At 42.1% G+C, this 25,973-nt stretch overlaps 1 protein-coding gene across 1 annotated transcript in view; it reads right to left on the minus strand.

The window, feature by feature from the left end:
- The window catches only part of GMDS (GDP-mannose 4,6-dehydratase), a 752,713-nt gene extending 727,035 nt beyond the window's left edge, over positions 1-25,678 (minus strand). The window contains exon 1 of the mRNA XM_063451788.1: positions 25,355-25,678. Coding sequence (XP_063307858.1) covers positions 25,355-25,444 — 90 coding nt within the window. The 5' untranslated portion in view covers positions 25,445-25,678. The remainder of the gene's footprint in view (positions 1-25,354) is intronic.
- Positions 25,679-25,973: the final 295 nt, after the last annotated feature.

The raw sequence follows: 25,973 nt of genomic DNA on the forward strand, positions 1-25,973 counted from the left end.
TTAACAGGGGGCCAGTCACCTAAAAAGCAGTTTTGGAACTATAATGTCAGGAATACATATTTGTGTTCCTGACACTATAATGTTCATTTAAATATCTTTAAATTTAATGACAAAAAAAGCTTTTTAACATGTTGTGTACAGTAGCGCGCTTGGAATGCAAACAGGAAAAAATACAATAGATACTTTCCACTATAACCAGTACACTGCTTTTTTGAAGTTTGCAAATATACATACAGAGAGAGAGAGAGAGAGAGAGAGAGAGAGAGAGACACACACACACACACATATTATATACATATATATTCACACACATATAGATAGATAGATCTATGAGTCTCATGCTACGTCACATTTGAAGCCAAATACTTACAAATGAAATTATTCTAATTGTGTGTTTGGAATGTCAGAACTGCAATGAACCTACCCAACCTTCAAACTAAAACACATTCAATAGGAAAAAATATATCTAATCTGGCTCCAGTTCACAATTCAAAATAGTAAATGTGAAAGAAAATGCAGGGAAGGTCATTTAGTTCCTGTCCACCCACTGTACTATAGTTACTCTGAATTTAAAAAAGGAATTTCATTTTAGACGGATAAAAAAAAACAAAAAATTAATTTTAAAAGAAGTCTAGAGACTCACAACAGCATTCACACAGGGCTCCCACAGAGAGTCTACTGTACAAATTCTAGTGAAACTTGGCATTTTCTCTCAAGTAAGTCAATAACAGGAACTTAATCATAAATGCCCTGGTTTCCGGTTATAACACAGTATTCTCAGCTGTTCAGCCAATTGCACACAGGTAGAAAAGCAAATTATATTAAATACTGCCAAGAAAATGCTGTGTTTCTTTTGTAAGCATTTGTTCCTAAGTTATTCAGTCTCTACATAAAAAAAAAACTAGCTTTATGTATTTTTGTTAATGTATTTTTTGTGGTTATTTCTATTCACAGACGTCTATTAGTCCATGGAATTTCAGTAATCTTGAAAATTGAAAAGCACTCTCTAAAACAATGTTTAAATATTTACACATGTATAGACTATCTTACAAAACCCATCAAACTTTTACAATTATAAAAACTGGACATATTATATCTTGATAATATTTCAGGGGGACCATTGTTAAGTCAGTTTGTTTCTATCTGGCCTTAGGTTATTATGTTACAGTGCGCATTCAGAGTCATCAGGAATTGAAATGTTCTTGGCATACGCGACATCATCAAGCAATTAAAGTAGCGTTTAAAGTGACACTGTCATGCCGAACTTAGCTTTCTTTAATCGATTCCTATTCTCCCCCTCTGTCAGGATCTGTGCTTAATTTCTTCCTGTCTGCTCTAGTTTTCTTTAAAACATAAGACAAAGTAGGGACTGTCTTATGGAGGTTTCCTACGCCTGACAATCTCTGACCAGCTGAGGAGCATAGTATGCTTCATTTCCGGTGGTCAGAGCAATTTTCCCACAAATCTCACCTTTCCTCCATGTTCCCGTGATGCTTTCTTTCACTTTTTCCAAACGTCCTGTCACTTAGACAGAACGCCGATAAAACTGCCGAATTGCGTCCTAACAGAATGAGAACAGTTTCTCTATTCGTGTTAGGATGCATTTCAGGACTTTGTTCATATCGGAATTTCATGTGAATGAATTAAACTACGATCCTATTCGTGCCACGGCTGCATCTTGCAGCCGCTTTTCCCACGGTATTAGGGAGCTATCTACCAAAAGGCTGAAAGACCTAAATTGGTCGTTCAGTCAAATTTACTAATACTAAGTAAAGGTTACTTAGTGTTAGTAATTTCTGCCCCTACTCGCTATGCCGTAGGGTTTATTTTATTTTATTTTTTACAAGTCCGACGGGTATTATGGTTTCTATTTGGCCTTTTTGGGGGCTGAAAAATGAAGATTTTAGAAAAAAAGAAGACATCAAATGGTAAGTTTTATTTATTTATTTTTTACAGGTACTTAGTTATTGTATTCCCCCCTCACTATTTTTAGGGTGAGAGGTGTAGGTAGGGGTTTATTAATTTTAGTTTTGGGTGGGGGGACCACCACAATAGGTGTCCCCCCCACATTCTCATTTATGGTCCCCACCCACTGGTAATGGTTGGAGGCCAGGGGGGAGGACAATAGGTCCCTCTCCCCCCCCCCCCATTTTCATTTAGGGCCCCCACCCTCTGCTCATGGGTGGGGGCCAGGGGCTCGCTAGTTAAAACGTGCCTTTTATTTTTTTTTACAACAGTAAACAGCCACAGGCTGTTCACTGTTTAGTAGACATGCCCCTACTCGTGGAATAGCGAGTAGGGGCATTCAGGAGATTTAAATTTCCCTTATGCTATTATGGGGGTCATATTGATCCCCATAAAGTGAGGGAGGACATGGGGGGCTTAGGAAGTGGCGGGGAGCACTGCTCCCTGACGCTTCTATTTTTACATGTTACAAGGAGGGAGCTGCGTGCCGGTAGCTTCCTCCTTGTAATAAACTGAACAAACAAACGAACACCGATATTGTTTGTTCGCCTGACGTTTCTATTCATTCATTCGTCTTTCTGACGAATAAACGAATAGATGAAATTCCCGTTCGAATGCCTAAGTGTTTAACTGGGCATGCGCAGGAATTTCACAGCGCTATTTAGTGTGGGCAGATGACGTTTCCCACAGGGCCTTCATCTACCCACACAAAGATGGCGGCGCCCAGGACCTAGGTCCGGGCAGAAAATAAAGTTTAAAAACTAGGTAATATGGAGTGCTTAGGGGCATTTGGGGGTGACTAGGGGGTCAATTAGATGTAGTGGAGTCGGAAAGGGGAGGGGGTTAAAAGAAAACAAAAAAAAACAGGATTCGCCATGACAATGCCGCTTTAAAACAGCATAACCACTACAGCCCATTCCAGAGTAATCTGTCAAACTAAGCACGGTTTACAACCGCATGGTTTAGCAACAACACAGTGTCTGGTCTTCTGGAGCATTGGCATTCATTCATTGGATGAGGGCATAGACTGAGCTTTCTCAGCCAATAAATAAGTAGAACAAAACGGATATCTGGATCCTCCAGCTCTGATAATATTGAATGTAACACAAGTGATCTGCAAGACGCAGGTAGGTTTCAAAACAGCTTGCCAGAATACACTGAGATGGGCCAGGGAATTCCTGGCTCCCTAACTACTTCATAAGGCCATGGTAGTTATGGTACTGTGTGTTCGTTTCTCTAATGAAACCTAGACCCTTTTCCTCAACCACCACAGTGGAATGCTGACAGTTCAACAAATTGGAGATTCTACTTGGCATGTGCAAGCCTGCTTTTTGAAGACTGTCCAATTGTCAGATTATCAAATGGTATTTGCAGTTACAGATTTGATTTAAATAATATTTATCTGTTGTGATTAATGCTTCTAACTGGTATATATGCGTGTGTTAGTCCAATTATTGCAATAATTTACTGACATGAATATGGCACAAAATTAACATTTATTCTCATGTATGCTCCACATTTTCAATGTAGCAGAGAAGGGTGCAGCCTTTAGGTGCAATGGAAAGTCATGTCACTGAGCTTGTAAGTTATGTTGCTTTGAGTATCCCATTAGAGTTCAGCTAGTGCTTCAGCATGTAGGTAGCCTTCTTGTAAATGGAACACAATTTTCAGATTCTCAGTAAGGCTTAGTGGAAATGAAAACTAAAAAACACTGCAACTCAGTGTGGAGGGCATGTCTGCCAAAACAGTATATAACCAAGCTACCAAATGGACTAGAGATCTTAAAGGGATCCTATAGTGCCAGGAAAACAAGCCTTCTTTTCCTGGCACTATAGGCTCCTGGAGTGCCCCCTCCCGCAGGGCTGAAGGTGTTAAAATCCCTTCAGCTACTTACTTGAATCCAGTCCCTCGAGCCGGGTCAGGCTCTGCCCACGCTCCTCCCCCATTGACATCAGCCAGCAGGGGAGACCTAATGAGCATGCGCGGCAATGGCCGCACGCGCATTAGACCTCCCCATAGGAAAGCATTATTCAATGCTTTCCTATGGGGTAAATCTGACGCTGGAGGTCAGTGAGAACATCCAGCGTCAGATAACTGGCCAGAATCCGGAAGCCCTCTAGTGGTTGCCTGTTAGACAGCCACAGAGGGCAGGCTTAGAGCTGAAATGTATACATTGCAGTTCTATGGAACTGCAAAGTTTTACATTGCAGCACTAAGTGCAAAAGTGTCACAGACCACCACTTGGTAAACAGGATTGGCACCACGCCGCTTGTCAGCCTGAACTTTAGTACGTCTAGAGGCTGCCTGTAATGCCATATTCACCGAAGCCCACAAGTCTCGGACAGAAGCTAAGCGGGCGTCCAAAGCAGGAATATCAGTGCCCGAAAAAATCAGAAGGTAATACAGTGGGGTGATAACCATTATTCACAAAAAAAGGGGCTATGATTGGAGGATTCATGAGTCGCATTATTTCTGGCAAATTCGGCCATCGGCAGGAGTTCAGACCAGTTTGACTGATTGACATCAATAAAACAACGTAAATAGGATTCTAAGGCCTGATTGGCCCTCTACGCTGCACCATTGGTCTGAGGGTGATACGAAGAGGAAAAAGTTCTATGCCCAACTGCTTACAGAAAGAACGCCAAAACCTAGAAATAAATTGGGTACCTCTGCCTGAAACAATGTTTTTCGGTACCCCATGTAACCGAAAGATTTCACGCAAGAATATTAGGACAAGATCTTGAGAAGATGGCATTTTTTTAAGAGGTATAAAATGCACCGTCTTGGAGAATCTATCAACCATGAAGATAGTGTTATACCCATTGAATTGGGGAGATCCACAATGAAGTCCATGGCTAGATGGGAACATGGAGCGTCTGGTATTGGAAGTGGCTGCAACAACCCAGGAGGAGATTTATGAGGGGCTTTAGAGACTGCACATATTCGACATGCCCCTACGTAATCTTTGACATCGCCCCTAAGCGTCGGTCACCAAAATTTCCTAGAAATGTCAGAGAGGGTTTAATGTATCCCAGGATATCCAGCTGTCAAATTATCATGAAATAACCCAAGCTCTTTTGTACTTAATTATGGCGCAACTAACAGTTTGTCCGGTGGTCTCTCAACGGGTGCCTGAGTTTGATCTGCTATTATGGCACATAAGAGTGGAGAAGACACTTTGGAAATTGTTGTAGCAACAAGACACTCAGGAGGTACAATCGAGAACACCTCTTGCTCGGGAACCTCATCTGTCTCAAACTGTCTAGACAGCGCATCTGCCTTTGTGTTCTTGGTACCAGGTCTGTACGTCATAATAAAATTGAAACGGGAAAGGAATAGTGACCATCTAGCCTGTCTGGAGGACAATCTCTTAGCATCCCTGATATAAGCCAAGTTCTTGTGATCGGTAAAAATCAAAAGTGGCTCTTTGGTACCTTCTAAGAGATGCCTCCATTCTTTGAGAGCGAGAACAATGGCCAGTAACTCCCTATTCCCGATGTCATAGTGTTTCTCAGCAAGAGTTAGTTTTCGCGAAAAAAACCCACAGGGATGTAAATGTGCATCAGGACTCTCTTGTTGAGACAGAATGGCTCCTACTCCTGTCTCTGACGTATCCACTTCCAAAATAAAAGGTTTAGCAGGATTGGGGTGTGTCATAACAGGTGCTGAAGCAAATAAAGATTTTAATTTCTCAAATGCCTCTTTTGCCTCCTTGGGCCAAGAATTACAATTAGCTCCTTTTCGGGTAAGGTTGGTGATAGGAGCTATCACGGATGAAAAACCTTTAATGAATTTGCGGTAGTAGTTTGCAAATCCAATAAAGCGTTGTATAGCTTTAACGCCTTTGGGTAACGGCCATTGCAATACTGCCTCCAGTTTGCGTGGGTCCATTTTGAAGCCAGAAGGGGATATTACATATCCAAGGAATTGTTTTTCAGTCTAGTCAAAATGGCACTTTTCTAGCTTGCAATATAAGCCATTCTCAAGCAAAGTTTTTAACACGGTTTTCACATGTTCGTGATGAGTACATAGGTCTGGGGAATAGATTAGAATATCATCTAGGTACACCAGCACAAACATGTGGAGGTATTCTCTGAGGACATAGTTTATAAAGTCTTGGAATCTCGTTGGAGCGTTGCACAAACCAAATGGCATGACCAGGTACTCATAATGTCCCATTCTGGCATTGAACGCCGTTTTCCACTCGTGTCCCTCCTTAATTCTGACTAAGTTGTTTGCGCTCCTTAGGTCGATTTCGGTAAATACTCTGGCACCTTTTAGCCTGTCTAATAGTTCAAAAATAAGGGCGATTGGGTAGGTGTTCTTAATTGTTATTTTATTTAGGCAACTATAGTCGATGCAAGGGTGTAGGTCTCATTTTTTTAGAGACGAAGAAGAACCCAGCCCCAGCAGGTGAAGAGGATGTATGTGGCCGTTTCTCAGAGCATATTTTATATACTCTTCCAAACATAGAGTTTCTTGAGGAGACAGCGCATAGACTCCCCCTTTCGGAGGCATAGTGCCCGGTAGCAGATTAATGGCACAGTCATAGGGTCTATGCGGTGGTAATACCTCTGACTGAACCTTATTAAAAACTTCTTTAACCTCTACATACTGCGGTGGAATTTCTGTGGTTAAGAGAGGTGCAGTAGGTACATTGATAGCACCAACACGTTGTGGCATATGGTGTTCACAATGACTTTTGCAATTCTCTCCCCAACCCACAATCTCTCCTTTAATCCAATCTAGGTGTGGATTGTGTTTCTGGAGCCAAGGGAAACCGAGTATCACAGGGCAGGAAGGGGAAGAAATAATCTGGAAAACCAATTCCTCAGAATGTAAGATGCCTACTGAGACAGTGATAGGTAATGTTTCCTGAGTGATGAGAGGTTGGGTAAGAGGTCTCCCATCAATGACCTCAACTGCAATGGGTCTATCTTTCTGCCTCAATGACAGGAGATGTTTAGCAGAGAATTCTCTATCAAGGAAATTCTCCGATCATGGCCTCACACTGAATAGTAGTTTTCTTACAGAGTAATTTTTACAAGGAAACGGTTCTTAGTCAATTTGGGGGACATATACATCACACCTAAGGTTGGTCCCCGAACGTGCCTCAGGCGCGCATGTTTTCCGGCCGATCCGGACAGGAGACCCTTAGATGTCCCTTCCTCCCACAATAAAGACACAACCCCTTGTTTCATCTGTGCTGTCTCTTTGCCTCAGTGAGCTTAGTAATCCCCAATTGCATGGGATCAGCTTCTGGAAGTGGAACTGGGTTGGAAAAACGAGGGGCTATAGATAGGTTGGTACGTCTTGTATGTTGTTTTGTTCCTCTCTCTCTCTCCCTCCCTGAGTCTTTTGTCCATGTCAATCATGTAGGCTATATAAACATTAAGATTGACAGGAAGGTCTCTAGCAGCAGTCTCATCCTGTATATTCTCAGGCAAACCCTCAGAAAAGGAAGCCACCAGACCACTGTTAGTCCAGTCCACCTCAGAGGCTAACGTCCTAAATTCTATAGCATAGTCAGCTACAGAACGACTGCCTTGCTTAATTCTCATCAGGGCTTTGGCTGCATTCTTCTCTATTCCCATAGGCTCAAAGGTAGCTTTTAATGCTGTTAGGAACTCACTATAATTACGGGCAATGGAATTGCCGCTCTCCCATAAGGGGTTGGACCAAGTTAAAGCCTTAACCGTTAGCTGATTCATAAGAAAGCCAATCTTTGACCTAGCCGTTGGGAAGGAGCCAGGGGAAGGGAATAGTACACGCACTCTCAGGAACCAGGACAGGAAACCATGGCCCCCACTGCACAGTCCATTCCACCGGACCACCAGGGAATGCCATATCCCCCTCCTTGGCCAAGTAGGAAGCATGGAGGGAGGACTAAAAAAAGAATTTAAATAAAAAGTGCCCCCACCCCATTTTACACAAATTACATACCTACAGAAACACACACAAACACACTCTGCATTATATACACACTACACAAACACACTGCATTCACTATACACACATACTACACAAACACACACAATCTGCATTCACTATACACACACTACACAAACACACACTCTGCATTCATTATATACACACACTACACAAACACACTGCATTCACTATACACACACTCTGCATTCACTATATATATATATACACACACACACACACACTACATAAAAACACACAGCTCCCATGGCATGTATATTTTGTGCATTTACCTTTAGAAATATAGTTTATTTTTTCAAAATGGTAAATGTACAGAATATCGGTAAGTTATCGGCTATCGGCCTGAAAGTTCACAGATTATCGGTATCGGCTTTAAAAAATCAATAACGGTTGATCCCTATTACTTTGCCACATTTGGAACACTCAAGCCTCCATCTTTCATGGCAGTGCAAGTACTTGTCAAGGAAACCCTCGGGGGCCTGCATTTCTATATGTGTGCATTTATTGTCTTTTGGTATTTCTTTAAAAGCGCTATAGGTATTTCAATTGGTAGTGTTTAAAATAGAAACTAAAATTGTGGTAACGCAAGAATTTTCAATGCATTAATCCGTCCTAACCACAAAGTCCTAGTCCTACACCAACCCTATAAAGTTTAGGATATTTTAATCTGTAGTTTGTAATGGTTTTGCTTCAAATTAATATGATTTGAAAATGACAAGTGTGTCCTTAAATAAGCTATAGTGTATTTTCTCTATTCAAAATAATTTAAGGCCTGTAATTCATTCAGTTGGTGATGCAGAATATTTACAGAAAGCACCTGGGTTTTGGCCGTGTTATTTTTATAATAAGACACTTTGCCATATGCTTCGAGGAACGCTATTACGGGTTTCAGAGAAAAATGCTGGCGAGTAAGAAATAATAAAATATTGTCTGCAAATACAGCATTTTTTTGGTTGCCTTTTGGTGTAGGGACTCCGTCTATATCCTTATCATGTTTGATCCGATAAATCAAAGGCCCCGGATCTGCCTGCCTCCATCCTGCTATAACAAGATCATACTACCTAAAGACAGACCTGTAAAGAGCTACTGTGGAAACATTGGGTCCCATTCCTGTTTTCTGAAGAATGTACATCTCAATACTAACTTATCAGGAGGCCTCCTTGATTCTTTATGGGTGAGATCTGACCAGACCCTAACACAGAACGTCTTTGCTTATTTTTTGTATTATATATTTTTTATTAATTTTTCCCATTTTTTTTTCTATTTTTCCTATTTTTGCTTCTTCGTCCATTTTTGGGACAATTTAATAGACACCTAGACCACTCTTCATGTACTTTGATTGCACAGATGACTTATTTCTCCATTTTCTTAATAAAAGGTTTAGCTCATTCCAAAGGATCATTGGTAGGCAGTGTGTTGTATATTTTATATTGTGGTTACTTTAGACTTTTGCAATAGTGGATTATATTTATGGTGATTAGGCACTTATCACTTTAGTTTTCTTTTGCACTTTGCATTGCAAAGTATATTTAACATTGTATGGGATAGACGAACACTACCTAATTTTACTGTGTTAATAAATTTTAATTTAATTACCGTATTTTTCGCTCCATAAGACGCACCTCACCATAAGACGCACCTAGTTTTTAGAGGAAGAAACCCAGAAAAAAAATATTCTGAACAAACTGTCCCATAGTGTTTCTTACTATGGGACAGTTTGTTCAGAATATTTTTTTTCTCCCCTGTCCCATAGTGTCCCCCCCCTCCCATAGTCTTCATCCACCCCCTCCCCATAGTCTTCATCTACCCCCTCCCCATAGTCTTCATCCACCCCCTCCCCATAGTCTTCATCCACCCCCTCCCCATAGTCTTCATCCACCCCCTCCCCATAGTCTTCATCCACCCCCTCCCCATAGTCTTCATCCAACCTCTCCCCATAGTCTTCATCCAACCCCTCCCCATAGTCTTCATCCAACCCCTCCCCATAGTCTTCATCCAACCCCTCCCCATAGTCTTCATCCAACCCCTCCCCATAGTCTTCATCCACCCCCTCCCCATAGTCTTCATCCACCCCCTCCCCATAGTCTTCATCCACCCCCTCCCCATAGTCTTCATCCACCCCCTCCCCATAGTCTTCATCCACCCCCTCCCCATAGTCTTCATCCCCCCCCTTCCCATAGACTTCATCTCCCCCCTTCCCATAGACTTCATCCACCCCCTTCCCATAGACTTCATCTCCCCCCCTCCCCATAGACTTCATCTCCCCCCCTCCCCATAGACTTCATCTCCCCCCTCCCCATAGACTTCATCTCCCCCCCTCCCCATAGACTTCATCTCCCCCCCTCCCCATAGACTTCATCTCCCCCCCTCCCCATAGACTTCATCTCCCCCCCTCCCCATAGACTTCATCTCCCCCCCTCCCCATAGACTTCATCTCCCCCCCTCCCCATAGACTTCATCTCCCCCCCTCCCCATAGACTTCATCTCCCCCCCTCCCCATAGACTTCATCTCCCCCCTCTCCCCATAGACTTCATCTCCCCCCTCTCCCCATAGACTTCATCTCCCCCCCTCCCCATAGACTTCATCTCCCCCCTTCCCATAGACTTCATCTCGCCCCTCCCCATATACTTCATCTCCCTCCCTCCCCAGACTTCATCTCCCCCCCTCCCCATAGACTTCATCTCCCCCCTCCCCATAGACTTCATCTCCCCCCTTCCCATAGACTTCATCTCGCCCCTCCCCATAGACTTCATCTCCCCCCTCCCCATAGACTTCATCTCCCCCCTCCCCATAGACTTCATCTCCCCCCTCCCCATAGACTTCATCTCCCCCCTCCCCATAGACTTCATCTCCCCCCTCCCCATAGACTTCATCTCCCCCCTCCCCATAGACTTCATCTCCCCCCTCCCCATAGACTTCATCTCCCCCCTCCCCATAGACTTCATCTCCCCCCCTCCCCATAGACTTCATCTCCCCCCCTCCCCATAGACTTCATCTCCCCCCCTCCCCATAGACTTCATCTCCCCCCCTCCCCATAGACTTCATCTCCCCTCTCCCCATAGACTTCATCTCCCCCTCCCTCCCCATAGACTTCATCTCCCCCTCCCTCCCCATAGACTTCATCCCCCTCCCCATATTCTTCTCTTCTATCCCATATTCTCCTCTTCCATACTGTCCCCCTCCCCTTGTCCCATAATTACTTACCTGTCTTGTAGCGTTGGCCGGCAGCACAGGGCGCACTGCGGTACTGGAACTTGAATTTCAGGTTCCGGTTTCCGGCGGGACTGAAAGGAAGTGCGTACTCAGCTTGTGCACACTTCCTTTCAGTCCCGCCGGAAACCGGAACCTGAAATTCAAGTTCCAGTACCGCGGTGCGCCCTGTGCTGCCGGCCAACGCTACAAGACAGGTAAGTAAAGCTTCATATTCGCTGCATAAGACGCACAGACATTTCCCCTCACTTTTGAGGGGAAAAAAAGTGCGTCTTATGGAGCGAAAAATACGGTATCTTTTCCTGCAACTAGAGTGTGGTATCCTTTGGTATTTTGGTATTATATAATTTTGGTTTTTAGAGGTGACCCAGATACCTGCACCTTACATGTGATTGTGTGCAAGTACTCTCTGTATTTTTTTGGTTACATTGTATATTACAAGGGCATTTTAAAAATGCCTTCTGCATTTCCATTACAGGTTGCTTTGTATACCTTTAAGTATAGTCTTTATTGGATAGGATGATATAAAATTGGAATTGTTTGGAAAAGTAGAGAACATGTGATGTATGCTAATCAGGCATAACTTGATAGTACAGTAAGATTGTCTTAATTTAAAGGATCACTATTGAGTCAGGAACACAAACATGTATTCCTGACCCTATAGTGTTAACACCACCATCTAGCCCCCCTGGGCCCCTCATGCCTACATACATATAGCAAAATCTTACTGTATTCAAGCCTGAAGCTGTAGATCTGCATGCTGTTAGTCTCAGAAAAAAAACAAGCAGTCTGCTGACATCATTAGAAGTGGTGGCCTAATCCAATCACAGTGCTTCCCCATAGGATTGGCTGAGACTGACAAGGGGGCAGATCCAGCATGATTCAAACATAGCCCTGGACAATCAGCATCTCCTCATAGAGGTGAATTGAATCAATTAATCCCTATGAGGAAAGTTCAGTGTCTGCATGCAGAGGGAGGATATACTGAATGTTTGGATGCATTTTAAGTAGCCATGACCCAGGAAGTATCTCTAACAGCTATCTGAGGAGTGGCCAGTGAAGTTATCACTAGGCGTAGTGTAAAAACTGAATTTTTTCTGAAAAGACAGTGTTTACAGCAAAAAGCCTGAAGGTAATGATTCTACTCACCAGAACAAATTCAATAAGCTGTAGTTGTTCTGGTGACTATAGTGTCCCTTTAAGCTGGCAAAAAGTAGCGAACCTACCAGAGATGTTAAATCAATCAAGTTGGTTATGTTATGTTCTGCTATGAATCTTTTGTATAAGGACGAGTATTAAGTGATAGATCCATTTTGTCGATACATGGCTATGGTTCAACAACTCATCTAATCCATTATTAGGTCTTGGAATGCCTGGAACTGGCTGTATCCAGTCGTGAGGCAGTAGGAAGAGTTTCCTGGAATGCCTGGAACTGAAAGCGAGATAACTGGTCAGCTGCTGTATTGCGGTCTGTCTGTGCGTGTGCTCAGCAGTCTGTCTGTGCGTGTGCTCAGCAGTCTGTCTGTGCGTGTGCTCAGCAGTCTGTCTGTGCGTGTGCTCAGCAGTCTGTCTGTGCGTGTGCTCAGCAGTCTGTCTGTGCGTGTGCTCAGCAGTCTGTCTGTGCGTGTGCTCAGCAGTCTGTCTGTGCGTGTGCTCAGCAGTCTGTCTGTGCGTGTGCTCAGCAGTCTGTCTGTGCGTGTGCTCAGCAGTCTGTCTGTGCGTGTGCTCAGCAGTCTGTCTGTGCGTGTGCTCAGCAGTCTGTCTGTGCGTGTGCTCAGCAGTCTGTCTGTGCGTGTGCTCAGCAGTCTGTCTGTGCGTGTGCTCAGCAGTCTGTCTGTGCGTGTGCTCAGCAGTCTGTCTGTGCGTGTATCCAGCTTCCAGAAGGTCGACCTCTCCGAATTCCAGAGAGCAGGAACAGGAACAAGCTCTTAGCAGAGCGTAGTGATTATACCCTGGGGAGTAAAGTGATTATAGCAATCCCCAGAGTGTAGTTGTTCTCCAATCCCCCAAACATGAGCCGAAACTTCATGAAGGTACAAGATGATCTCTTTAATCAACACACAGGGCTTTCTTTTATACAAGTTTTCAGGCCAGAGGCACACCCCCTGGACCTGGTGGTAAACTGTGACAAAAGGGTCACAAGCCAATGGGAACACTAATTAACAAAATAACACTCCCACATACACAGTAAAACCCCTCCCCTCTATCCTGGAGATAATTGGCTTAAGGAACTGCAGTAAACTCAATTATCTCCAGGTACAGAAAATATCTCCATTTTACACCAACAGTAATATACATAAAAATACATAATTAATATTACATTACACAGAACCCCCACATTTATCCCCAGACAGCTCGGATTTGAGCGCCCAATATAGGTGAACAGCGCTCAGACCCAACGAACAGAGTAAATTTGCCATAGGGTTAAAGTTTAGCATGGGCTGATGAGAGATTGAGGAGGAACAAAGCAGTCAGTTTAAACTGGTCTGGCAGTATCCCTGGGACAACGCCCTGCTGGAGAACAATGGGACAGGAAATGGGGGAAGGGGAAGAGGAAGAGGCACACCTTCCCAGGGCTTCAAAGGGGCAGCAAAAGTCTTTTAAAAGTCCCAATATGCCCACATATAGTTTTTAAAGGGCTATACTACCCCAGGGCCAGAGTCATGAGGCAGGAGGCTGGCAATCAGGCTCATCCAAAAGCCATGGGAAAAGGGCAGTTGGTCACATAAAAACCCAGTGACAAAAGGCAGTTTGTCACAATATCTGCTTGGGGGCAAACAAAGGGAAATCAGTTATTGGTTGGGATATGTTATAAACCACCAAATGTAAATATTAATGAGGAAGAACAGCTGTTAGAGCAAATTGGCAAAGCTGCAAATCTGGGTAACACGTTAATTACTGGAGATTTTAATTAACCGGACATAAATTGGGATAGAGTGACTAGGTTTTTGAATGTGTTAAATTACACCTTCATGTCACAACTGGTACAAGCACCAACTATAAAGGATGCTTGTCTGGATCTTGTAATAACAAACAATGTTGATCTTTTGACCCACATTCAAGTAGGGGAGCCTTTGGGAAATAGTGATCACAATATAGTAATTTTTGAAATAATCTCAAAAAAGCAAAAGCACGTGGAGTATACTAAAACGTATAACTTTTAAAAAGCCAATTTCCATAAGATTAGGGCAGCTCTACAACATAACGACTGGCATAAACTCCTTAGTGAAACAAACACGGAGGATAAATGGAAACTCTTCAAACAAATATTAAAAAGGTACATTTCTCAGTATGTACCATTGGGTAATAAATATAAAAGAAACACATTGAAACCAGTGTGGCTTAGTAGAGAAGTAAAACAAGAGATTAAAGATAAGAAAATGGCATTTAAAGCATTTAAATAGGACAAATCAGGGGCATCCTATATAAGATATAAGGAAGCCAATAATGCTTGCAAAAAAGGCAAATAAAGTGGCTAAACTAGAAAATGAGAAATTGATAGCCAAAGAATGCAAAATCATCCCCAAACTTTTTTCAAGTACATAAATTCTAAAAAAAAAAAAAAAAAAATTAAAGTGTAGGTACACTGGAAACAAAGATGGGTCTGTTAGTTAATGAAGACCAGGAAAAGGCAGACATTTTAAATAACTATTTTTCTTCAGTATATATTAATGAGGATCATATGGCAAGAGATATGCAAATGATTGCTGCAAAACAACTTGCAGATAACTTGTGACTGCATGACTCAAGACAAGGTGCTACAGCAGTTAAAGAAAATTAATGTAAATAAAGCTCTGGGGCCTGATGGTATTCACCCACAAATAATTAAGGGGCTAAGTGGGGAAATAAGTGAACCTCTGTATTTAATATTTCAAGATTCTTTTGTTTTAGGTATTGTACCAGAAGATTAGAGGAAGGCAGATGTCGTTCCTAAATTTAAAAAGGCTTCAAAATCCTTGCCTGGAAATTATAGACCTGTGAGCAATTTTTAACTTCTGTGACTGGGAAAATATTTGAAGGGCTATTAAGGGGTAATATTCAGACATTCTTTGGGAAGAACTTTGTTATTAGCAATAATCAGCATGGTTTTATGAAACATAGGTCATGTCAAACTAACCTAATTACATTCTACGAAGAAGTAAGTAGAAGTATAGATCAGGGTGTTGCAGTGGATATGATCTACTTGAATTTTGCCAAGGCATTTGATATGGTTCCTCACAATAGGTTAGTCTTCAAACTAAAAGAAATTGGTCTAGATTAATATTCTTGTTCTTGGGTAGAGTACAAAGAGTTGTCATTAATGGTAAATTTTCAGGCTGGACAAAAGTGGTAAGTGGTGTCCATCAGGGTTCTTTTTTGACACCGCTTCTATTTAACATATTTATAAATGATCTTGCATAAGGCATTGAAAGTCATGTTTCAGTGTTTGCAGATGACACAAAACTTTGTAAAGTAATAAAATGTGAGCAGGGTATTGCTTTGCTGCAGAGGGATTTAGATAGATTGGGGGACTGGGCACTAAAATGGCAGATGAAATGTAATGTAGAGAAATGCAAAGTCATGCACTTTGGGGTCAAGAATGCACAAGCAACTTACACCCTAAATGGTAGTAAATTAGGGATAAGGATTTGGGATTTGTTATAGATGACAAATTAGGCAGCAATATGCAATGTCGATCTGCAGTTGCTAAGGCCAGTAAGGTATTGTCATGTATAGAGGCATAAATTCTGGTAAGACCACACCTTGAATATGTTGTGAAATTTTGGCACCTGTTCTAAAGAAGGATATCATGGCACTAGAAAAAGTGCAGGGACGAGCTACAAAATTGATAAAAGGAATGGAGCATTTTAGTTACGAAGAAAGGTTAAAAAATGTAAATCTCTTTAGTTTGGAAAAACAAAGCCTCAGAGGGGATATGTTAACATTATACAAATATATTCGGGGCCAGTACAAACCATTATCTGGAAATCTATTCATAAACAGGGCTATACATAGGACATGAGGCAACACATTTAGGCTGGAAGAAAGGAGATTTCATCTAAAGGCAAAGAAAATGATTTTTTACAGTAAGAGCAATAAGCATATGGAATTTAGGAATCGACCGATTATCGGTCTAGCCGATATTCAGTGTTTTCAGCAATATCGGCCTTTAGAGATACCGATATTGCTGATAATGCAGACCAGGACCGCCGAGCCCATGACAAGCCTAGCGGTCCTGGAGGGTCCGCAGCAAGCTCTTACCTTCCCAGCAGCTCCCTTCAGCTCCCCTGTCTAAATCTCGGGGACTCGTGAGATTTAGACAGGGGAGCTGAAGGGAGCTGCTGGGAAGGTAAGTAAGGGCTTGCTGCCGGCCCCCCACTGAACAGTCCATACCACCAGGGAATGCTATACCCCACCCGCCTTAAAAAATGATTAAATAAAAATGTACCCCCCCATTTTACACACATTACATACCTACACAAACACACACACTCTGCATTATATAAACACACTACACATACTGCATTCACTATACACACACAGGGCCGGATTAACATAGGGGCTGATTGAGCTGCAGCTCCAGGCCCAGGCCCAGGCCCATGGAATAGGCCCATTTACAAAAAAAAAATTGTTACTCTTGGGTTTGCCACCTGATTGGTATTTTACTGGCACAGCCGGTATTTGAGGCTGCCTGGCCTTGCCGGTATTGCAGTAATACCGGCAATACAAATGCAGATATTTTTCTCAGTATAAACCAAGATTACTCTGCAATACCAGCACCAGCCAGTAGGGGTCACTGTGTGTGGAGAGAGGCAGGGATAGGAAGTTACAGCATATCCCTCTCTGCCGCTCTCTACTCACTGATCCGCAGGGGAGCAACTACACAGCACAGAGAGTTCAAACAGCAGCTCCCAGTCTGCAGAGACAGACTACAGCTCAGGGAAGTGAAGGATGGGGAGAAAGGCAGCAGGGAAACATAGGGACACTGAGACACTAGGGGACACAGACAATAGTGGACAAAGACACTTGGGGACACTGAGAGACATTGGGATGCTGAGACACATGGGGATGCTGAGAGACATAGGGACATTGGGAGACACATTGGGACATGGAGACACTGTCTCCATGTCTCACAGTGTACCCATGTCTCCCAGCCAATGTCCCTAGTGTCTCAGTGTCCCCTAGTCTCCCAGTGTCCCCACATTTTTCAGTGTCTCCATGTCTCTCAGCCAATGTCCCTAGTGTCTCAGTGTCCCCATGTCTCCCAGCCAGTGTCCCTAGTGTCTCAGTGTCCCCATATCCCCCAGCCAGTGTCCCTAGTGTCTGTGTCCTCATGTCTCCCAGTTTACCTAAGTGTCTGTGTCCCCATGCCTCCCAACCAGTGTCCCTAGTGTCTCAGTGTCCCCTAGTCTCCCAGTGTCTCCCAGTGTCCCCTAGTCTCCCCTAGTCTTCCAGTGTTCCCTAGTCTCCCAGTGTCTGTGTCCCCATGTCTCCCAGTGTCCCCATGTCTGTATCCACAAGTGCCCCTATGTCTCCCAGTGTCCCCAAGTGTCTCAGTGTCCCCTGGTGTCTCTGTGTCTCCAGGTGTCTCACTGTGTCAACATGTCTCTCAGTGTCCCCTAGTATCCTAGTGACACAGGAAACACTGAGACATGGGGACATAGGGAGATGTGAGGACACTGGGAGACTAGGGGACTGGGCAACATGGGGACACTGACACTGTGATACATAGGGACACTGATGCTAGGCTGGCCTTCCAATTCTTTGGACAGAAATGCCCCCTTTTTGGGCATGTTCGCCCCTTTTGGCAGTTCTGGTCACGTGATTTGCATCAGTGGCCCACCCTTTTACCCCACCCATTGACTTCCTGCTTCACTGGATACTGCTGTTACGGGGTATGGATTTACTTGAAAGATGAAAGCATAAATTAGAGAGAGATTAGCATAGAGTATGTGTTTTCTTATAGCTGCATCCTTTGTGTTTCCCTCCAGCACCATCTCCATCAGATACATGATGCTTAGGAGGTCTGACTGTTTGTGTTTTTGGTCGTTAAGATTCTGAAATTAGGCCCCATCATAATTGTCAGCACCAGGCCCACTGGGCTCTTAATCTGGCCTTGTACACACACTACACAAACACACACTCTGCATTCATTATATACACACACATTACACAGACATTACATTCACTACACGCACACACACGCACACTACATAAACACACACTCTGCATTCATTCATTATATACACACTACACAAACACACTGCATTCACTATACACACACTGCATTCACTTTACGCACACTACACACACACTGCATTGACTTTACGTACACTACACACACACTACACACAAACTGCATTCATTATACACATACTACACACTACACAAACACACTCTGCATTAATTCTATACACACTACACAAACACTCACTGCATTCACTATACACACTACACAAACACACTCTGCATTCATTATATACACACTACGCAAACACACACTGCATCCACTACACATACACACCCCTACACAAACACACACACTGCATCCACTAATCAAATACTCTCACTGCATTGGCTACACACACATATATTCTTGAAAACATAAAAAATTCTGACTGACATGTATATTTTGTGCATTTACCTTAAAAAAACAATAATAATAATAATAATAATAATAATAAACTTGTTCGGTTAACAGTAGATTTGTGTAGAAATTGTTTATTTTTTCAAAATGGTAAATGTACAGAATATCAGTAAGTTATTGGCTATCGGCCTGAAAGTTCACAGATTATCCGTATCGGCTCTAAAAAATCAATATGGGTCAATCCCTAATGGAATTCTCTGCCTGAAGATGTGGTTTTATCAGAGTCCATACAGATGTTTAACCCCTTAAGGACCAAACTTCTGGAATAAAAGGGAATCATGACATGTCACACATGTCATGTGTCCTTAAGGGGTTAAACAGCAATCGGATAAATACTTCCAAAAACATAACATACAGAGATATAATTTCTAATTAGCGGGGTAATAGCTGCTTGATCCAAGGAGATATCTGACTGCCATTTTGGGGTCAAAAAGGAATTCTTTCCTAGTTTGTTGCAAAATTGGAAGCGCTTCAGACTGGGTTTTTTGCCTTCTTTTGGATCAACAGCAAAAACATATGTGAGGAAGGCTGAACTTGATGGACGCAAGTCTCTTTTCAGCTATGTAACCATGTAAATGTACACCCGCATTTGAAAGTGAACATAACATTCAAACACACCCCTGCAATAAAACACACCCCTGCAATAAAACACAAACATTACATACAAACACACTTGCTCCTCTCCCCTCATGCTGCGGCTGCCTCCTCTCCCTTCCGCATGACGCTGGGAGGAAGTGACAGGCTGTCACTTCCAGCCGGCCTACGTTACAGGTGCAGTGTTAGCAGGATATTACTTTTCTGCATAGAAACTTGCATAATAAGGGTACTAGCCAGTCATGTTGCAGATGAGATGAGGGACACTACAGTCCCAAAACAAAGATAGTTTAACCCCTTAAGGGTAAAACGTGCGTTTGGACCGCTGACGGTCCTGAACCGTCATAACGGTCTTGGGCAACTTACCTGATCGCCGTCGGTCCCACGGCGGCGATCAGCTCTCCTCCCGGTCCAGGGGGACTGCCTGTCTGCCCGGGCAGTCCCCCCTCGGCAGATCAGGACCCCACGGCCATGTGATCACTCGATCACATGACCGCAATAGGGGTCCATGTGTCTGCCTGCAGGGGGACTGTCTGTGCTGACAGGCAGTCTCCCTGCAAGTGAAAAATCAAAAAAATAAAGTAAAAAAAAAAAATCAGTGTAAAAAAAAATATAATATGTATATATATATATATATATACACACACATGTATTATATCTATATATACCTATATATAATATATGTATATATATCATATATATATATAATGTCATACTAAGTGTATTTTTATATATACGTATATTAATATAAAAATACACTTATATTTAAATTACACACGAATATATACAATATATATAATAACCATATATATGGTATATATATATTATTATAAAATACAAATAATATGTTAATAAAAATAAATAACAAAAAATAAAAATAATTTTTAATAATTAAAAAAAATTATATATATATATGCAAATATATTCTAACAGTATTTTAATATTGATATATATATATATATATATATTTATATCAAAATACACTTAAAATGTAATGATATATATATATTTATGTATAAATAAATAAATAAAAATAATACGAAATATACATATGTCCACATACATAATTACATAAATAATTTCATAAATATACACGTAGACGTCAAATATATAAATATGTATATATATTAAAATTATACGTGCATATTTATGTAATATTTTTACCTAATTAAGTAATTTTAATGATTGCAATTCGAGGGACCTGCCTGCCAACCCAGGCCGAAAGTCCAGATAATTTAATTTGCTAGCACTGTGTTTAACCCTGTAACTTTCTATGACACCCTAAATCCTGTACATGGGGGTACTGTTTTACTCGGGAGACTTCGTTGAACACAAATATTAGTGTTTCAAAACAGTAAAAAATATCACAGCGATGATATTGTCAGTGAAAGTGAAGTTTTTTGCATTTTTCACACGCAAACAGCTCTTTCACTGAGGATATTATTGCTGTGATATATTTTACTGTTCTGATACACTAATATTTGTGTTCAGCGAAGTCTCCTGAGTATAACAGTACCCCACATGTAGACGTTTTATAGTGTTTGTGAAAGTTACAGGGTCAAATATAAGGCTTGATTTTACTTTTTTTTTTTTTTATTGAAATTTGTCAGATTGGTTAGGTTGCCTTTGAGAGCGTATGTTAGCCAAGGAATGAGAATTAGCCCCATGATGGCATACCATTTGCAAAAGAAGACAACCCAAGGTATTGCAAATGGGGTATGTTCAGCCTTTTTTAGTAGCCACCTAGTCACAAACACTGGCCAAAGTTAGCGTTTTTTGCATTTTTAACACACAAACAAATATAAATGCTAACTTTGGCCAGTGTTTGTGACTAGGTGGCTACTAAAAAAGACTGGACATACCCCATTTTGAATACCCTGGGTTGTCTACTTTAAAAAAATATGTACATGTTAGGTGTGTTTCGGGCATTTATGACAGATAACGGTGTTACAATGTCACTATTGATACATTTAAAATGTATATATATATTGAAACAGCAATTTCCTACTTGTATTTATAGGCCTATAACTTGCAAAAAAAAGCAATAAAGCATGTAAACACTGGGTGTTTTTAAACTCGGGATAAAATTTTGAATCTATTTAGCAGTTTTTTTCATTAGCTTTTGTAGATAAGTAAAAGATTTTTCAAGTAAAAGTCCAAAAACATGTTTTTTTTTAAATTTTTCACCATATTTTTTCATTTTTTTTTTAGTACAATATATGACATAATACAAATAATGGTATGTAAAGAAAGCCCTTCTCGTCGTGAAAAAAACAATATATAACTTGTATGGGAACCGTAAATGAGAGAGCGGAAAATTACAGCTAAACACAAACACCACAAAAGTGTTAAAACTGCTCTGGTCCTTAACGTACAAACATCGCAAAAACAGGCCGGTCCTTAAGGGGTTAATAAAGCAGTTTTTTGTGTATAGATCATGCCTCTGGAGTTTCACTGCTCAATTCACTGCCATTTAGGAATCACTTTTGTTTCTGTTTATGCAGTCCTAGCCACATCTCCCCTGGCTGTGACTGACAGCCTGCATGAAAACAAAATGGTTTCATTTTCAATCAGATGTTAATCAAGTTAAAAGTTTGTATCTCCAGTTCTGTAAATTTTACTTTAATTACATACATCAGGCTACTTCAGGGTCTAGCCAGCTATTAACAGAGCAGGAGATAATACATTCCAAAGTAAACAGAATTTGCCATAAAAGATGTGTAAATATTGGATGACTCTTTACAGGAACGGTTTAGGAATGTTGTGGATGTCACATGCATGGAGTTGTGCCTAGGGCTGTATAAACAAAGTGGTTTAACGCCTAAATGGCAGATAATTGAGCAGTGATACTATAAGCCAGCGCTTCCCAATTGGTGTTCCGCGAGAACACAAATGGGGTTCCGACAAAATTTGGGGAAACAAAATGGCTGCCGCTATAATTGAGGCAGGCGACGAGGGAGCACTCTCCCTTGCTCAGCTCCCTCGCACGCACATCAGTGATGCCAGAGCCGGAATATGACGTCACTCCGGCATCACTAAGAGGCGCGCAAGGGAGGTGAGCAGGAAGATCACTGCTCCCTCGCCGCCCGCACTGTACAGCCGCACGCCAGCCGCTCAGCAGTCCCATTGGACCCCAGCCGCTCAGCCCAGCAGCCCCACTGGACCCCAGGGACTGCACGCCAGCCGCTCAGCCCAGCAGCCCCACTTGACCACAGGGAAATAGAGACTCCATACCAGCACTCCCAAAGGTAGGTCTGTGTCTGTTAAGGAGTTTGTATGTGTGTTTGTCAGTGAGTGTGTATGTGTGCTTGTCAGTGAGTGTGTGAATGTGTATGTGTTCGTCAGTGACAATGCATATGTGTTTGTATGTGTGTCTGTCAGAGTATGTGTGTTTCTCAGTGAGAGTGCATCATAGTGTGTGTATGTGAGTGTGTGTGTACCTGTGTGTCAAGTTGTGTGTGTGTGTATCTGTGTGCCACTATGTGCAAGTGTGTGTGTGTATCAGATACATACACACACACAGATACACACACTGGCACATACAAACACAGATACACACACCTTGACACGCAGATACATACACACACACACACATATATACACACTGTGTGTCACGGTGTGTATCTGTGTGTCAGATTCATACACACTGACACATAGATACCCACACCTTGATACACAGACACATTGGCACATAGACACACACCTTGACACACAGATATATCCACACTGTGTGTATCTGTGTGCCACTATGTGCCAGTGTGTGTGTGTGTCAGATACACACTGACAAACACACTGGCACATACAAACACAGATACACACACCTTGACACATACTGGGGGGTGGGGGGACTATATCAAAGGGTTCCACAGGAAACATTAATTGGGAATCCCTGCTATAAGGGTATGATCTATACACCAAAACTGCTTCATTAAGCTAAAGTTGTTTTGTGAATATAGTGTCCCTTTAAGATAGATACATTTAAAAACAATATTAATAATATGTACAAAAATGTATCCCCTAATTAGAAAAAACAAAACAAAAACTATGGGGTCGATATGACCCCCATATTGCTATAAGGGAAGTTGTCCATGGGCATCAGGTGAAGGCTTTAAATTAAATAATGGGAGTTGAACAGACCACTGGGCACAAAAAAACACCTCTTCTTGAGTAACTGTATAATATACACCTCCAACGGGAACAGAAAAAACAAAAAAAACAAAGGAGACCACGCTTGGTGTAATATCAAATCCCAGTGCTACTCAATAAGGTACTAAATGCACAGAAGCCCACTTGTTTAGAGCCTGTTTCCAAAAAGGCTCCTGCAAATGTGAGTGTATTACTCACCACCATTTAGAGCACATTGTTATGTAATATTAGATGTTGACAAAACTGTACTATCTGAGTTTTTATGTTGATTTCTCATGTAATTATATCACATTCCTGAAATTGGAAATTGTAGTATTTTTTAGAGCTTCAATTTTTACATTGCCATAATACAGACCAGGACCGCCGGGCTCATGAAAAGCCCGGTGGTCCTGGGGGGGGGGCGGCAGCAAGCTGTTACTTACCTTTGTAGCAGCTCCGGTCAGTTCCGTTCACCTCCACCGTTCAGCTCACAGTGTAAGTCTCGCGAGACCCGCGGGTGTCAGGTTACTGTGGCAACGCTTTGCGCGGCACGCAGACCGCGAGACTTACACTGTGAGCTGAACGGGGGAGGTGAGCGGAGCTGCTACAAAAGGTAAGTACAACAATAAGTACTGCCGTCCCCCCCCTGCACAGCTCATGCCACTGGACCACCAGGGATTCACATAGCCCCCCTCCCTGGCCAGGCAAAAAGCAGGGAGGGGGGACAAAAAATAAAATTAAACAATTCATTAAAAAAATAATAATAATATTACAATAATACAAACAAATATTTAAATAAAATACAAATATTTAAATAATAAAAATGCCCTCCCCCCCACCCAGTTTACACACACTACACAAACACACACACACTGCATTAATTATATACACACATACTGCATTCATTATATATATATATATATATATATATATATATACACACACACACACTGCATTCATTATATACACACATACTGCATTCATTATATATATACATACACACACACTGCATTCACACTACACAAACACACACTGCATTCATTATATACACACACTACAGAAACACACACTGTAAATAAATATTCAATTAATGTAATTTTATTGGGATCTATTTTTATTTAGAAATGTACCAGTAGCTGCTGCATTTCCCATCCAAGGCTTATACTCGAGTCAATAAGTTCCCAGTTTTTTGTGGTAAAATTAGGGGCCTCGACTTATATTCAGGTCGACTTATACTCGAGTATATATGGTAAATAAGCAGTAATAACATTTGTGTGAGGTGCCCAAAACAGTGCATGCCAGGGACACTGGTAGACATTTTTTTATTCATGTAACAGGTTGTGTGTGTGCACGCATGTTTTTTTTTCCTCCTGATTTAAACACTGCAACAAATAACATGCCATGATGCAAAAGAAGTATTGAAATTGTTGCATACGAGTGTCACCTTCAGCTTTCACACAGGACACTATACAACAAATACACTACATGCAGCCACTCATGATGCCAATAATATATACTGTATATAGTTTTGCACATCTAGTCTTACAGATCAGGAACCTTTAAACTTGAAAAATGGCAGGCATTGCATACAGCTCTGTGATGTACACACTCAATGAATGGTTTCCAGCTACAGTGACAAAATGAAACAATATTAACAAAATGGTGATGGGTTATGGGTTCTTGTAGTGAATGACCCAGGAAACACATTTTTTAATGCTTTCCAGAAACGTGTCATAGATGTATATCATTATAAGTGCTTTACTGCCATATGTTGCCAGATGCTGCCCTAATAATTGGGCTTACTGGCACAGATACACAGAGCTGTCCAATCAGACCATGGGATGCTAGTGATAAAGGCTATGGCTATAGGGATACATCCTTACCTGTCCAGTAATGCCAGTGATGAGGGCTATCTTCCTGGGTGTTTGGTCTGTAGTGGGGGACCCTGCCCCATTGCCCTGGTGGTGTGCCATGCTGACCCAGTGACAGGCTCAGTTACAGAGTCTGGTATCAGGAGTGAGAGCACAGGTTCAGAGGTGACAGCCTAATCACAGCAACGTGGGTAAGGAAGCAGTGACAGGTAGGTCAGGCTGCTGCCTGTTGGTATTTCTATGGAGGGATGGCAGAGGGCACAGGGTACCAGGTAGTGAGTGTAGCCTGAGGTGCAATAAAAACTCTCTCACTGTTAACACACATACAAGCTTCCCTCTGAGCAGCGCGCATGCGCATACACACACCACACACATCCCTCCCGGAAGCGCAGCAGCAGCAGCCACCGGCGCGAGCTGACACACTGCGCATGCGTGGACCCGGCGCGCGTCTCGATGAGATGAAGACCCGCGAGTTGTTGGGCATTACCATGGAGATAAGTATCCAGTGCCTGCAGAATGGAACCTCTGAACATCCCTAGAGGACTGCCCGGGGTCACGTGATCTCTAGGTCCCACAGGGCTGCCAGCGCTCTTAATGTGCAGTCTGTGACCATAGAGATGGATGGAGGGTC

The sequence above is a fragment of the Pelobates fuscus genome, chromosome 4, assembly GCF_036172605.1.
Source record: "Pelobates fuscus isolate aPelFus1 chromosome 4, aPelFus1.pri, whole genome shotgun sequence".
In the NCBI taxonomy this organism is placed as follows: domain Eukaryota; kingdom Metazoa; phylum Chordata; class Amphibia; order Anura; family Pelobatidae; genus Pelobates; species Pelobates fuscus.